Source organism: Entelurus aequoreus, linkage group LG25 (genome assembly GCF_033978785.1).
Source record: "Entelurus aequoreus isolate RoL-2023_Sb linkage group LG25, RoL_Eaeq_v1.1, whole genome shotgun sequence".
NCBI classification, from domain to species: Eukaryota; Metazoa; Chordata; class Actinopteri; order Syngnathiformes; family Syngnathidae; genus Entelurus; species Entelurus aequoreus.
In genome coordinates, this window is record NC_084755.1 from 26,491,675 (window position 1) to 26,508,091 (window position 16,417).

A 16,417-nucleotide genomic window follows, 5' to 3' on the forward strand; every position below is an offset into this window, starting at 1 on the left:
CAACAAGTATGTGCTCCAATCAATCTACCACAAACAAATAAGAGTTGTAGAAATTATTGGAAACTCAAGACAGCCATGACATTATGTTCCTTGAAAACTTTTGATCGCAACTGTATATGTAATGTAGGAACAGCCACATTCACGTTAACATGTAATATTTACCAATTTTGATCATTTTAGGCAAAAGGCAGCCTATTAATATAATAGATGCATCAGAAAGTTTGCTTTTTCCCTTAACAACACTTACTACTGCGTTTATGCAGACTTCAGGAGAGCCAATAAACACTTACTGTACAATGTCTGCTCTCACATATTTATATGTCCTCGTTTAGATGACATAATGCTGGCGAAAGGTAAAAAAAAAGGTGGCTGTCAAAGTTGAGCAACTTCTCAGTTTATGGCCACAACTTTCTACTGTCTAGGTGAGAGTCATGATTTATAATCGAGAATTCTGGCTCAGCGGGGAGAGAGCAGCTCTCCAGATCATGACGTCAACATAGCAGCATAAGCTAGTTACCGCTCCGTGATCAATGCGCCGTTAAAACAGGTCCTTAACGTTAGCGCTTATAATAGCAATATTGCTAATACTTTGTTAATGATTAGGTCACAAAATGTAAATGGAGTATTGTTGGCAGTTTTTGGATGTTTTTTAAAAGGGCTTAGTGAGCGGAATAGTGGCGCTCCAATTAACCCCATTGTGAGCTGAATTCGGCTAAAGTTTATTTATGATTAGAATGCATAATAAAAAGAAAATATGTGTCCTTGTCCTACATAGGCATTGTGAATGATGGGCAAAGTTTCCCCCAAAAAAGTGTAGTCCCCCTTTAAACATCAACATGCAATACAAATAGAGTCATTGCAAGTTTCCTGTGATAAAGAAAAAACAAGTCAAACATTAAAACTGCCTGCTCACATAGTTACAGTACAATATGCATGACGATAAAACAAAGGCAAGTCTTTTGGACTGAATCTGTCCTCCACCTTCCAGTCTGTTGTGCCTGCTGCATTTAAAGTCCAATGGGATTGTTGGCAAATTAACTGCATGAAACCAGGAACAATGCATTCAAACCAATTTAAAATGATACATATTTACTTTCTGCTGCTGAACAGTCAGAAGCCCCGAAAGAATAAATAATTACTGTTACTTTTTTGGCACAACTGGAGGTAGCTTCATGATGCGCCCTCTAAATTAATTAGTCAAGAGTTTAGTCTGAAAACAGAATTTATGTGACGGACAAATTGAGGCGTTTTAGAAAGGGATAGGGAAAGCTTTGGTCCACTAATACAAGACAAATGGAGAAGAGAATAGAAACATTGTTGTTTTGGATAAATTAATGCCAAGTTTGCAATAGTTCAGACTGTTCCACAAAATCTACTACCAACTACAAAAATATAATTAGCACCTGTTGGACAACTTTCAGACAGGAATACATTTGAGATCAGCAACAACACTTGTGTTTTCTTCCTGATTTTACAATGTAAAATAACATACTTAAAATTTTCAATTTTATACTTTACTCAATTGTGTGTTAATTACATGAAAGAAATGGTACTGTAATCTGAATTGTAGTCCAGATTGTGAGAAGTGGTATCGGTATTCAGGATAGAGGTTTGCTTGAAAAAGCAACAAAGAAACCACTTCTTTGTCCTCTACCTGTCTCCCAAATTCTGTTTCTGTAGGCTGAGTGAAGTGAAGCTGGCCAGTAAATCGGTCACCTCATCCACCTAAAATTTTAAACGGTTAAAAAAAAAAACATAGGATATAAATTTGTGATGAATCATCAATGCGTTCTCTCGTTTGGACTCTTCTAAATACAGTGGTACCTCGGTTTTTGTTAGTAATACCTTCCGACATTTTTCCCATACGTACATGTAGTTTTGCGAAGGTAAAGCAAAATATAATACTTTGTTGTCCTCAAACATGAGAGCATGATGAAAATACAGGTGGTTACTCTGTTAGGTGCAGTTGATATAAAATATAACCAACAAATATTAAACATGTTAAAAATGAATGCTATTACAAACGGCAGTGAAAAACAGTGTAATCTATTGGGACAGATTCAATATTATTATTGATGTTATTTGTTTTAAAAATAGAGTTAAAGGGTTGAGCAACCGGCCTCCGTTATTAGTCAGCATACACACACAGCTGGCCTAGCAGTCCAACATAAGCGATCAATATTAGATTCCAGAGTTTGATGACTATGTGCTTGTAAGTAGAAATGCATTTGCTGTTTTATGTCAATTTTGTTCAGGTAAAATTTCATCTGTTAAACATTTGTACAAGCTTAAAACAATCAAAATGCTCATTTCTGTCAATGTCAATGTCCATTGTATGTTAGCATTAAGCTAGCAGCATAAGAGCGAGCCTTTATCCTGTATAAGTGGATGGCTTTTTGCTCAGTTCATTCCAAAATGTATTGTTGATACCAAACTGTACTGTGCACTTCATATATATCATAATGTACTTTCCTTTGTGTGCTCACTTTTACAGTAACTTCATTCTGTATACTATAAATAAACAACCTCAAGTTGGACGTTTTTTCATCTCGAATTTAAAGCACTGTTTACATATCTGCCAAACTAAATTCCAGGGCAGATTAATGTGTCAATAAACCAGGAGTGTACAAAGTGCATCCTGTGTTACTTTGTAGGCATCAAACAACCAGCAAAAATAATGCTACAGGAAAACAGATACGTTGATACGAATACCAAATGACACAAATGTGTCCTTAAATATATCTAACAATTTTTTTTTTTTAAGCCTTTTTGAAAAATACACGCCTTACAGGCAGTTATACAAATCATACAAAGACCCCACCGCCACAAATTAGTTAGTTGCCTGTCTGTGGGGAACCCTGAAAACCTACATATTTTTTACAATAAGAAAACATTTCAATCTAACTAACCTATTCCAGACCCCAGGAACAATAACACAAAACACATTTTACAGAAAGTACTTCCAGCGTTAAATGCATAAAAACAATGCAGAATGCATGTGTCTGATCTCACTTTGACCTTGTGACTGGTTGAAGACTCGTGCCTCGAGCCTCTTTCATACATTCCTACCAGTTCAATGGTTTTTCCTCAACTTCTTTATCAAAGTGCTAGATCTCACAACTTTCTTTTGCCATGCTTCAGATGATAGGGTTTGCTTTCTGTGTCATATTCCATTAGTTCTGGTTATGTGATCTTATTTTGTTAGATTTGTTTCCTGTTTTGTGGACAATGCATTTCCTTCACTCCGGTCTGAACAGCAGCTGTTATCAGTAATCAGGAGGGTTCTTTACTAATTCATTACTTCATCATTTAGATTTGTATGTTAGATGCATTCTCTTACATGTCTTGTTGCATTCCAAGTCTTTATTTCTGTTGTTTTATTCAAGACACTTTATCCTTACCAGCTTTCGCAGATCATGACATCTTTGGCACCACAGTGGATTATTTTGCAATCATACTTTATTTTAAAAAAGCACTACTCGATTCCGTGTAATCACACGCCGCATGTAGACAGGAGTTTGTTGGGCTGTAAAATGGCTGAGACAGTATCCAAAAACCGAGGTACCGTTTTCTATACATACTGTATAACAAAGTACACATCTTACTTGCTCTTTGGTTCGTGTGTGTTGCAGCTGTGTCGAAATATGCTCCAGTCTCTCTTTAGCTTCACTTTGGCCCATTAAATTTAGATATTCCCTCAGCATTTGTATAATCTGAGTGGGGGAAAAACACACAGAGAAGTCATCATCATCATCAACCGTGCTATAAGCTATGAGTCCTCAAAAACAGTTCTAATTGTTATGACAGGTTTTTTTTGGTTTGTTTCTTTCAAAATACTGGACCAAATATTCAATTAAATATTTATTTCAAGTTGGACAGAACCCAGAGTGAGTGTGAGGTGACTCGAGATCTACCTGTGTCACTTCTCCTCTCAGGGTTTCTAAGCTCCGGGAATCTCCTTCCTGCAGAATGTTCAGTTTGGAGCGTGCGAGGTGTAGAGGGGTCCGACCCGCTCGGTCGAGGGCATCCACGCGGGACCCTGTGCACGTATAAAAAAAGAAGACAGGATTCTCAAATGCTCTCCATGAATATTCAGTAATAGCTAAAGAACAACCTTTGGAAATAATTGACTATGTACAGATCAGGGTTTCCCCTAGGTTGTATATGTGGCAGTGAGGGCGTGGTCAATATGACATATGATTGGCACTGGGGGCGTGGTCAATATGACATGATGTCATGATCATTTTGATTTGCAATGATGCATATACAGGTATTTTCTTGTAAAAACTGTTATATGTATATATATAACAAATATGTTATTAGTAGGGCTGTCAATGATAGCGTGTTAACTATAAATTCAAATAACGGCACATTTTTTTAACGGCCGATTAACACGAACACTTCCTTTTTGACCCTCCTGCCGTGCCATAGCGGGGGGAACTTGGCTACAGTTCACATGCTACTGATGAGCCACAAGCGAGCAGAAATGGGTGAAGAATAGGGGACATTATGGAAATATAAGGTTCGAAGCCATAACAAGTTGTTCTCCCGACAAGAAAGGACTATTTTTAGCCGTGAGAAGAGACAATATCCCTACAGAAACACCTGCTGCGCGCGTTGTTCTAGAGGTGGGTGGTGCTTCACTTCCGTGTTCAGATTATAACTAATAATAACAATAATAATGGATTAGATTTATATAACGCTTTTCTAGACACTCGAAGCGCTTCACAGAGAAGTGAGAACCCATCATTCATTCACACCTGGTGGTGGTTAGCTAATTTCGTAGCCACAGCTGCCCTGGCGTAGACTGACAGAAGCGTGGCTGCCAATTTGCGCCTACGGCCCCTCCGACCACCACCTATCATTCATCATTCATTCAACGGTGTGAGCGGCACTGGGGACAAGGGTGAAGTGTCCTGCCCAAGGACACAACAGCAGCGATTTTGGATGGTAAGAGGCGGGGAGCGAACCTGCAACCCTCAGGTTTCTGGCACGGTTGCTCTACCCACTACGCCATACCGCCCCAACATTAACATTTAGATTGATACTGTGACTGATTTAGTAAGTAAAATGACATAAGAGCTCAACAGAAATAAAAGACGGTCAGCAGGATGTTGAAAATAAACTTTTTTTTAATCATCAAAACATGTCAATACAATTTCTCAAACCAATCAGATACATTTCCATCTTCAAAAAAAAAGCGCTACCCTATACATCCGGTTTAACTACATTTAGGGTTTCTCCTTAATGTACGGGCTTCATATTAGCCACAACACCTAACAAAATAAAAGTAATAATATATTGTAGTGTCCAGGAGAAAACAAAGTCTGACACTCTTTTTAGCTTTTAATGCCATATGTATGCTAACATTGGGGCCAATTCCAACAAGTATTTTCTCCGTGTTTCACTCCTAGACACACAACACTTGTTCATTCTCCACTGTCAAAGACCATGGGAAAAATGCCCACCATAACACACTAACATACACATAAACACCAGCCATACGCACGGGGTTGTCTGGAGCGGAGGCAGCGTGTCCGCGCTGTGGACGTACTTTAATATATTGGAGATATACCCGCAGACAGCCATCGTCACAATTTAAGACGACACTGGTGGCTTTTAATGAGAGAAAGGCTCCCAGCAACGCGAAACAAGTGTGACGTCAGGCTCTCTGCGGCTCGCTTTCCATCACGGACATGGCACGACAGACTCTAAACAGAGTCTCTAAACACGAGTCCAATCACCAATAACACCAGAAATAGATGCTAGATTTATTGTTAGTCCTTTTTATTACAGAAAAGGTGACTAAAAGGATTGAAGAAATCCCTTGAAAAAAATAAATCAGTACATTGTACAATAAAGTACAGTAAAGTACATTGTACAATAAGCAGCAACAATTTAGAAATAGAACAAAACAATATTATGTAAGAAAAATATATATGTTAATACAATACAGTTTTGTTTTAAATGTATATTTGAATCCCTTTTTAAAGAATATATGCATCATAGCAACTCATGCAATGATGTCATATTGACCACGCCCCCACCATCACAGGTATTTTGGCAATTTAGGGGAAACTCTGACATTACCAAAATAAGAAGGTCTTACATTACAATCAAGCTTTGTCAAAGATATTTTGTAATGTTATTCTGTGATATTTGCACCTAAAGAACTCTATCCTTCTTCTGGACGCTACTTACTTTTGTTTTCACATAAAAACCCCAAATCTTTAAGATGTGGCGGCTAATATATTGCCGTGGTGCACCCCCAAAATCAAACACATTAAAGGGAAACCTTGATGTTACTTAAAGGCCTACTGAAATTATTTTTTTTTTATTCAAACGGGAATAGCAGATCCATTCTATGTGTCATACTTGATCATTTTGCGATATTGCCATATTTTTGCTGAAAGGATTTAGTAGAGAAAATCGACGATAAAGTTCGCAACTTTTGCTCGCTGATAAAAAAAAACCTTGCTCCTACCGGAAGTAGCGTGACGTCACAAGCGGTAGTGCTGCTCACAATTCCCCGTTGTTTACATGGAGCGAGAGATATTCGGAGCGAGAAAGCGACGATTACCCCATTAATTTGAGCGAGGATGAAAGATTCGTGGATGAGAAACATTAGAGTGCAGTTCAAGACATATCTTTTTTCGCTCTGACCGTAACTTAGGTACAAGCTGGCTCATTGGAATCCACACTCTCTCCTTTTTCTATTGTGGATCACGGATTTGTATTTTAAACCACCTCGGATACTATATCCTCTTGAAAATGAGAGTCGAGAAGGCGAAATGGACATTCACAGTGACTTTTATCTCCACGACAATACATCGACAAAGCTCTTTAGCATGAGCTAACGTGATAGCATCTGTCTCAAATGCAGATAAAAACAAAATAAATAAATCCCTGACTGGAAGGACATACAGAAGATCAACAATACTACTATCAGGAGACACCGAACCAAACACTGGACATGTAAATACACGGTTAATGCTGTGCCGCCTGTCGAAGCCTGGCAATGCTGTTGCTAACGACGCTAACTTAGCAACGGGAACTCGTCAGAGCTATGATAAAAACATTAGCGCTCCACCTACGCCAGCCAGCCCTCATCTGCTCATCAACACCCGTGCTCACCTGCGTTCCAGCGATCGACGATGCGGTCGGCGGCCCGGAGACGTAGGAAGTCAAGGTGAGGTCGCCGGCGCTAGCTCTGCTATCCAACAAAGTCCTCCTTGTTGTGTTGCTACAGCCAGCCGCTAATACACCGATCCCACCTACAACGTTCTTCTTTGCAGCCTCCATTGTTCATTAAACAAATTGCAAAAGATTCACCAACACAGATGTCCAGAATACTGTGGAATTTTGTCGAAGAAAACAGAGTGTCCAATAGGGTCCAAACACTTCCGTGGACCTTGCGACGTCACGCGCATACGTCATCCTCCAAAGGCGTTTTGAACCGGAAGTTTAGCGGGAAATTTTAAATTGCACTTTATAAGTTAACCCGGCCGTATTGGCATGTGTTGCAATGTTAAGATTTCATCATTGACATATAAACTATCAGACTGCGTGGTCGGTAGTAGTGGGTTTCAGTAGGCCTTCAAGATACTAAGTAATACAATTTATGTAGTGCAATGGAGGTGATCATTATTAGCTTAGGGGAGCAGATCCACACGGTGTATGCCAGCCGCTTATCAGCCGGGGAACTACAAAAAAAAAGCGTGTCAGCCAGAAGGGATCGGCGTTTGTGATTAGTAATAAAAGGCATTACTCGACAACGGTATTGATACGGTTTTTCATGAAAATCGTCCGATATTGATTCATTTGATTCTGCATGTATGTGTATTTACATAACTCATCTCATAGTGACACTTCACAACTTATATAAAGTCACCACTCACTTAGTAGTTTGTTATTGTAAACATCAACAATAACTGTGGTCTTACCTCCTCTCAGCAATGTGGTGATGACAGGCACGTGGTTTGTACAGGCCGCTGCAAACACACAGGTAAAATTAAAACATTTTGCAACAGAAAAATCACATGTTTGAAGCTAAATAATAACCTTCTATGAATTTTACAAATATACATTTATGGTATTTGATAAAGACACTGTGACACATGGACGTTTGTGTCCGAAGACACCAGTAACATTCGTGAGTTGAAAGTTTGAGGAGCCTCTCTAGCTTTTTGTCTTACCCAAGTGGAGTGGGGTGTTACCCAGACTGTCACGCTGGTTGGGGTCAGCGCCATGGCTCAGCAGTAACTGCACTGCACACAAAAAGAGGGGTCATCACATTCCATTATTTTCATTACAATTTTGAATTTACTTTGTTTGCATACAGGAAATATTGTAGATAATTAGCTAAGAAGGATCATACTAAACTCAAGTTAATCATGTCTTTTGTACGCCTAATCAAATTAAATCAGTAAATCCATATCCCTTTTCACATTGGCACATATATGTTGTATCCACTATTATTTATTTATTGCCTAATGAAATGCCTTGGGAGACTGTACTGCGATCTACAATGGCTTCAGATGTTTTCTGTAACCAGAACATTAGATCTGCTGACTGTCCTGATTGAGCAAGTCTCCACATCAATCAATCAATCAATTAATGTTTATTTATATAGCCCTAAATCACAAGTGTCTCAAAGGGCTGCACAAGCCACAACGACATCCTCGGTACAGAGCCCACATAAGGGCAAGGAAAAACTCACCCCAGTGGGACGTCGATGTGTATGACTTTTAATCAATCAATGCATGTTTCATTTCTGAAGGCATATTTCCCAAATGCCAGGATTATTTGGGTGTGAAATTGAAATAGTAACACAACAAAAAGATGCTAGATTTGTTGCTGGTTGTTTTTAATAAAGAAACAGTCACTAAAAGTCCATAGACACTTGAACAATTCTCAACCAAGTACATGGTGCAATAAAAAGCAACACTTGAAAATATAGCAAAATAAAATAATATAAAATATGTATGTCAATACTAATTAATCATAACAGACTTGTTTTTAAATGTATGTATTAGTGTTGTCCCGATACCAATATTTTCGTACCGGTACCACAAATGTAGGTATCGATCCAATACCAGGCCGTTACAGGATCATACATTGGTCATATTCAAAGTCCTCATGTGTCCAGGGACGTATTTCCTGAGTTTATAAACATAATATAAATAAAAAATAAATAAAAAAAAGATTTTGTGATGCTAAAAAGTAACGATGTAATTACAGTAGTATCGACTAGATACACTCTTGAACTTGGTATCATTATAGTGGATGTTAGGTGTAGATCCACCAATGGCGTTTGTTTACATTTCGACGCCGGTTAGCGTCGAAATGTAAACAAACATGCTTTAGTGAAGCATGTTTAGCTATTCCTCGTCCTGCAGTGATAATGATACTTGTAAGAAACATACTTTATTTGTCGCCATGGAGGCGAGGATTAGTGATTTAGAAGTAGCTAAAACACTGTCGACTGCGGCTGGTCTTTAGCCGCTAGCTAGCAAGCCATGTCTTAAAGCACCTCTTCCTGAGGGCGTTTCAGTGTTATAACTTCACCTTTATCATTAGTTTTTAAGCCAAAATGCGTCCGTTCTCCCTTTTCTGTCTACATACTGTGTCTGCTTGTAATTACGGCGTGATTGTGCGCCGCCGAACATGCTCGTCTGCTCTTAAACCAGCAATGTCATGACGTGACGACGACTGAGGGGCAGGGGTGTGGGGGACCGGTACTTTTTAGAGGTGGTATAGTACCGAATATGATTCATTAGTATCGCGGTACTATACCAATACCGGTATACTGCACAACCCTAGTATGTATAATTTTTTGGAAATTAAAAAACAAAAATCTTATAACAAATTATGCAACTGAATCAACGTCATTGTGACCACGCTCCTACCGCCACAGGTATCTTTGGCAATCTCGGGGGAACCCGGCCTTTGATGGGGGTCATATCTCCCTGTCCTCAAACGGAGTAATGTTGGATGACAAACTTGTCACTTCAATTGTTGATTTTTGTTCATTATTCCCTCATAGTAGTAGTGTGAATGTGTGTTACATGTTTGCTGTGTGATGTCGCCTCCTTCTTTTTGATATAAAGTTCATTTTAGTGTGGCGTTTGTTGTTTGCTTTCATTATTACGAAGATATTTCCTGCATTGAACTTGCTGTCTTGTTGACATAACACCACATCAAAAGCACAGTGTAACGTTACATACATATGTTATAATTAGATGACTCGTTACTAGTAAAATAAATTGTTATAGAACTTTGTTATTACAAACACCTGTAATAATATTAACATACTTTTTTTTTTTAGTTGCTGATCTCAACCTACCGATGCTCTCGTTGCCATTACAGGAAGAGAAATGTAAGGCTGTCCTTCCCTTGTCATCAGCAGCACAGGGGTCGATGTCATCCTGCAGGAGCTTCCGAACTGCAATGACACATCTTCATGATATAAAACACAGCTGGTTTTCCCTCTCATGAATTCATTTTATACCCAACACGTTTGCACCTGTGTCGATGTCATTGCTGTTGGCTGCTTCCCTCAGTCTCTTCACAGCTGTAAAGAAAGAACATTCAAAGTAGAAAATAGGATTTCATGAATATTGCCTTTATGGAATGGGAAAATGCAATATGATTTGCCTGAGCGACTAGGAGACAATGAGAGTAACAAGCGGTAGAAAATGGATTGGAAAGGACAGATTTTTAAAAATAATAATAAACACAAAAAATAACGTAACTTTTTTTTTTTTTTTACTTGGGATTTCCCACGGGCCGGATTTTGGACGCTGGGGCCGTAGTTTGGGGACCACTGGCCTAAAACCTTTTATTATTATTTTTTTATCAATCTTTTTTTTTTTTTTTAATAAATAAGTTATAATAAATAATAATAATAATAATAATAATAATAATAATAATTAATTATTTTTAATCAATTTTTAAAAATAATGAATTGATTAAGAATCACGATTCAGATGTGAATCGATTTTTTGTGCGCCCCTAATAAATGGCATCTGTGGGGCAATATTGCGGATTTTTTAAAAAGGTATTACTTATATATTTAAATATTACTTGTCATTTTCACAACCTGAGCGAGTAATAAAAGACAGAAGATGAGTCGGCAACATCTCACCGTAGATATCTTTACCAATCGGATTCCGTGTGGCTCGGTGGCACCGCCTGGCCCTGCTCCCGGTCATCTTCCCCAGCTTGCTGGTCACACCGCCGGGTCCGGCCTCGGCTCGCCCGGGCTCCCACAACAGGTGCAAGTAGCGAAGTTCCTTGTCGTCCTTCTGACTTGCAAGCCGTCCCAACACCACTTCGCCCTGCCCAGGTCCCACACCCGAGCCCCCATCGTCCATCCTCTCCGGGGGCCTGCGAAACGCTCCCTCCGCCGTCCTCTGGGCTTCATGTCCAGCACCGGGGTCGACCACGTACTCGCCCTCGGAGCTTGATCGCTCATTATCTGCTGCGACGACTGCGCCCCACGCGTCCATACTCACTGATGTTCATGACATGCAGGAGCCCTGTTTAACCTGCACATCACTGCCACAACAAGGAAATAAAGTCGCCATTATTACCCCGAGTGTTTGTGCTGTCTACTCCCGACGACTAATGCCACATCACGGCGCGTCGACGTATATAAAATGTCAAATGAATATAACTCCTTTTCACGGGAAACTTGCAATATTTTAAAAGTAAAGGACGTATTTTACCGTCACGGAACCAAAATGTCTACAATTTCACCTTTCCTTTACAGGGTACGCAAGGAGTAAAAGGCAAACCCATTGGACGGTCACAACTCCTGTTAAAAAATTAACCAATCACGTTTCGCCTTGTTCAACCCGTTCCTGTCCAATAGGAACAAGCAGGCTGGCATCCAATCACACGACACAAAGCTGCGCATGCGCACATTGTAACGCTGCAAATTGAATGACGTGTAAGTGTTGAGGTTTAATACTGAAAGTGTAGAGTTTTTTAATTTGAAAAGGAATTTGACCTTTGCAACCTCATTATACTATTGGCTAAGTTTTATATTCGTAAATGTAAGTTTGTCAATACCCGACGTGTTTTTTTGTGCCTTTAAAAAAGAATTAGAACTCTACTTTAAAACACTTTCTACCTCTAACAACCAAAAAGCTGTGAAAACTATGATGCTGTGTTCCAAATGTTGATAAGTTACGGAACTTGTGTGAGCCTATGGCTTTACATTTTGTTACACACATACACGTATACACACATATATATATATATATATATATATATATATATATATATATATATATATATATATATATATATATATATATATATTTACACATCCATCCATCTTCTTCCGCTTATCCGAGGTCGGGTCGCGGGGACAGCAGCCTAAGCAGGGATGCTCAGACTTCCCTCTCCCCAGCCACTTCGTCCAGCTCTTCCCGGGGGATCCCGAGGCGTTCCCAGGCCAGCCGGGAGACATAGTCTTCCCAACGTGTCCTGGGTCTTCCCCGTGACCTCCTACCGATCGGACGTGCCCTAAACACCTCCCTAGGGAGGCGTTCGGGTGGCATCCTGACCAGATGCCCGAACCTCCTCATCTGGCTCCTCTCGATGTGGAGGAGCAGCGGCTTTACTTTGAGCTCCTCCCGGATGGCAGAGCTTCTCACCCTATCTCTAAGGGAGAGCCCCGCCACCCGGCGGAGGAAACTCATTTTGGCCGCTTGTACCCGTGATCTTGTCCTTTCGGTCGTAACCCAAAGCTCATGACCATAGGTGAGGATGGGAACGTAGATCGACCGGTAAATTGAGAGCTTTGCCTTCCGGCTCAGCTCCTTCTTCACCACGACGGATCGATACAGCGTCCGCATTACTGAAGACGCCGCACCGATCCAAGACTCCGAGGTACTTGATCTCCTCCCCAACATATATATATATATATATATATATATATATATATATATATATATATATATATATATATATATATATTGCATTCTATTTTAGTTACTTTATTGAGTTTACGATCCCCTGGCGCTGTTTTGTACTGTTTTTGTACTATTTCTGTACATGTTTTGATTATTATTATGTCTTGATTGCAAATGTTGCATATTATAAAGGTTTTGAAAAAGAAAAAAAAAAAATCATTCACAACCATCTTGGACAATATTTATAACACATTTGTGTTTTTTCTTAAACATGTGCCATTTCGATTTACATTGTATAAGAAACAACTTGAAAAGGAATTTGACCTTTGCAACCTCACTATACTATTGGCTAAGTTTTATATTCATGAATGTGAGTTTCTCAATACCCAACCTGTTTTTTGTGCCTTTAAAAAAGAGTTAGAACTTTAGTTTAAAAGTGTCCCTAGCAGCCAAAAAGCTGTGAAAACTATAATGCTATGCTCCAAATTTAAAATACTGTTGTTGTACTTATTTCTTACTCATTAACCTTGTTATTATTTAATGTTTTCGGATATTTGTAAATGTTGAACTTTAAAAATAAATTTATAATCTTCAGATTAAAATAAATACATAAATAAATACAAAGTTTTGAGGTTCAATACTAAAAGTGTAGAGGTTTTTGTTATGTTTAGATTTGATTTAGTTTGAATACATATTTCATATGTGGATATCAATATAGTCTGTAACCTAAGTACTCTGTGATCACGGCACGGCTAAAAAGGGTTTGTCTATTATGAATACCACTAATCACGACACGTAAATGGGGTACTGTCTGTCAGAGTTTGTAGGTGACGAACCCCAAGATGCAGAGATGATGGCAGGCATTGAATGGGAAAACATGATTTAATTAAAGACTTTGGCAAAAAACAAACAAAAGGGAACAAACAAAAGGCGCGCACAAGGCGGAGAACAAACTAAGCTATAAACCAAAATAGCACAAAGCTAACTGTGGACAACAAACAAAAACACTTACTGTGACACGAAGGAACTATGACTAAAGCGGAGTGGACAAAAGTAGACGGAGCTACAACGACAAATAGGTAGAAGGTAAGTGACAAGTATTGTAATGACAATGATCCAGCAGTGACTGGAGGGCAGGACAGGTTTAAATAGGCAGCTGGCTGACTGGCACCAGGTGTGGCCACGTGCCAATCAGCCACAGCTGAGGGGACAAAGCACTTAGGGAGACAATCAGGAAATGAAGACAAAATAAAAGCACTGACAGGAAACTAAGACAAACGCCGAGGAAAAACTAAAACATAGCCAAACTGTCAGGGACAAGCCTGACACTGTCGGCAGTTTTAGATGTTTTTCGAGGGTATTATGGCCACGGTAGAGTAATGTCATTAGCTACTTTGTTAGCCACCTTGTATATGCCGTATTTTACGAATTAGAATGCATAAAAAAAAGAAAAACATGTGTTTTTGTCATAGAGATTGTGAATGATAGGCAAAATTCCCCCAAAAGTGCAGATCCCCTTTAACGTTTTGTGCCTTTTTTATTTTGTGAACTGACATCGAGTGAAGTATGTACTTGACACATTTCCAGTCACCAACAACAATGCGTTTAATGATGTTGATTCCTGTAGTACAAAAGGGAACATTGGTACATGTTTTGCAAGGAACACATATTTGCAAAAGACAAGGTTTCCATCTAAGGTCGGTACAGGGCTGCCAACTTTTGAAATAGAAATAACGGAGACCTTGTTGGCAGATCCAAACCCGGTTGTGCCTTTTTTATTTATGTGAAACATTTTATTATACTACCACTTTAGCAAATATTTCTTATTGTTCCTTGTAGGGGTTTTTTAAACTCGCATAAGTTCAAACACCAAAAGCTAAAACAGATAACCAAGCTGAGGCGTTGACATTTCACAAACTAATTGTAATTATCACTATAATAAGAGACAGCGTGCACCCATTTTCAGTTGAAGAAGGGACATATATAGTAGGTGTGGGTTAGCTTTTGCCTCATTCCTGTGAGAATCCGTGTGACAGAAGCATTAAGGAGAGGGGTTTGGTTAATTGATCCATGTAGGTGAGCAGACAATACTGTATTACAGGGGTGTGAAGTGTCCAAACTTTTGGACTTGAGTGCCGCATTGGGCTCAAAAATTTGGTCGAGGGGAAAAAGTCGACTGCATATTCATATATATATATATATATATATATATATATATATATATATATATATATATATATATATATATATATATGCACTACCGTTCAAAAGTTTGGGGTCACCCAAACAATTTTGTGGAATAGCCTCTCATTTCTAAGAACAAGAATAGACTGTCGAGTTTCAGATGAAAGTTCTCTTTTTCTGGCCATTTTGAGCGTTTAATTGACCCCACAAATGTGATGCTCCAGAAACTCAATCTGCTCAAAGGAAGGTCAGTTTTGTAGCTTCTGTAACGAGCTAAACTGTTTTCAGATGTGTGAACATGATTGCACAAGGGTTTTCTAATCATCAATTAGCCATTAGAACACTGGAGTGATAGTTGCTGGAAATGGGCCTCTATACACCTATGTAGATATTGCACCAAAAACCAGACATTTGCAGCTAGAATAGTCATTTACCACATTAGCAATGTATAGAGTGTATTTCTTTAAAGTTAAGACTAGTTTAAAGTTATCTTCATTGAAAAGTACAGTGCTTTTCCTTAAAAAATAAGGACATTTCAATGTGACCCCAAACTTTTGAACAGTAGTGTATATATACATACATATATATATCATACATATATCATCAGGACTCCTCTTCCTCCTATCCAGGAGATTGCAAAAAGCCGCTGACTGACCAATGTTTAGAAAATCTGCATAGACTCCTCCCACCCCTACCAAGGACTGTTTTCACTGGTGGACTCTAGAAAGAGGTTCCGTTCCGTTCTCAAGGTTCTGTAACAGCTTCTTCCCTCAGGCCATAGGACTCTTGAACGCATCATAATAATCCCCTCAATTCCCCCCAAAAACAGATTAACTCGCTGGAATATAAAGACAATATAACATACATCCATAAACATGGATGCATATGCAAAAGTGCACTATATTTATCTGTACAGTAATCTTTTTATTTATATCTACACCTTATTGCTCTTTTATCCTGCACTACAATGAGCTAATGCAAAAAAATGTCATTCATATCTGTACTGTAAAGTTCAAATTTGAATGACAATAAAAAGTAAGTCTAAATCTAAGTCGTATATACAGTACAGGCCAACAGTTTGGACACACCTTCTCATTTCAATGCGTTTTCTTTATTTTCATGACCATTTACTTGTGTGGTGACTGTCTGTGCACCAGTCTCCCCACGTAAAACAAAGTCACGCACAGGCATCCTCCATAAAGGGATACACCCCTACCAGGAGGATCGTCATACTCGTTCGAGTGACCGCCGATGAGAGATATATATATATATATATATATATATATATATATATATATATATATATATAT

At 38.9% G+C, this 16,417-nt stretch overlaps 1 protein-coding gene across 1 annotated transcript; it reads right to left on the reverse strand.

Moving 5' to 3' along the window:
• On the reverse strand, positions 1 to 11,794 carry ankrd54 (ankyrin repeat domain 54). The gene is made up of 8 exons (XM_062036941.1): positions 11,147 to 11,794; positions 10,526 to 10,573; positions 10,346 to 10,444; positions 8,196 to 8,267; positions 7,944 to 7,991; positions 3,915 to 4,039; positions 3,606 to 3,713; positions 1 to 1,725 (listed from the first exon to the last, which is right to left on the reverse strand). Exons 1-8 carry the CDS (start codon positions 11,508 to 11,510, stop codon positions 1,651 to 1,653), a joined length of 939 nt encoding a protein of 312 aa, XP_061892925.1. The 5' UTR covers positions 11,511 to 11,794; the 3' UTR covers positions 1 to 1,650.
• Positions 11,795 to 16,417: the final 4,623 nt, after the last annotated feature.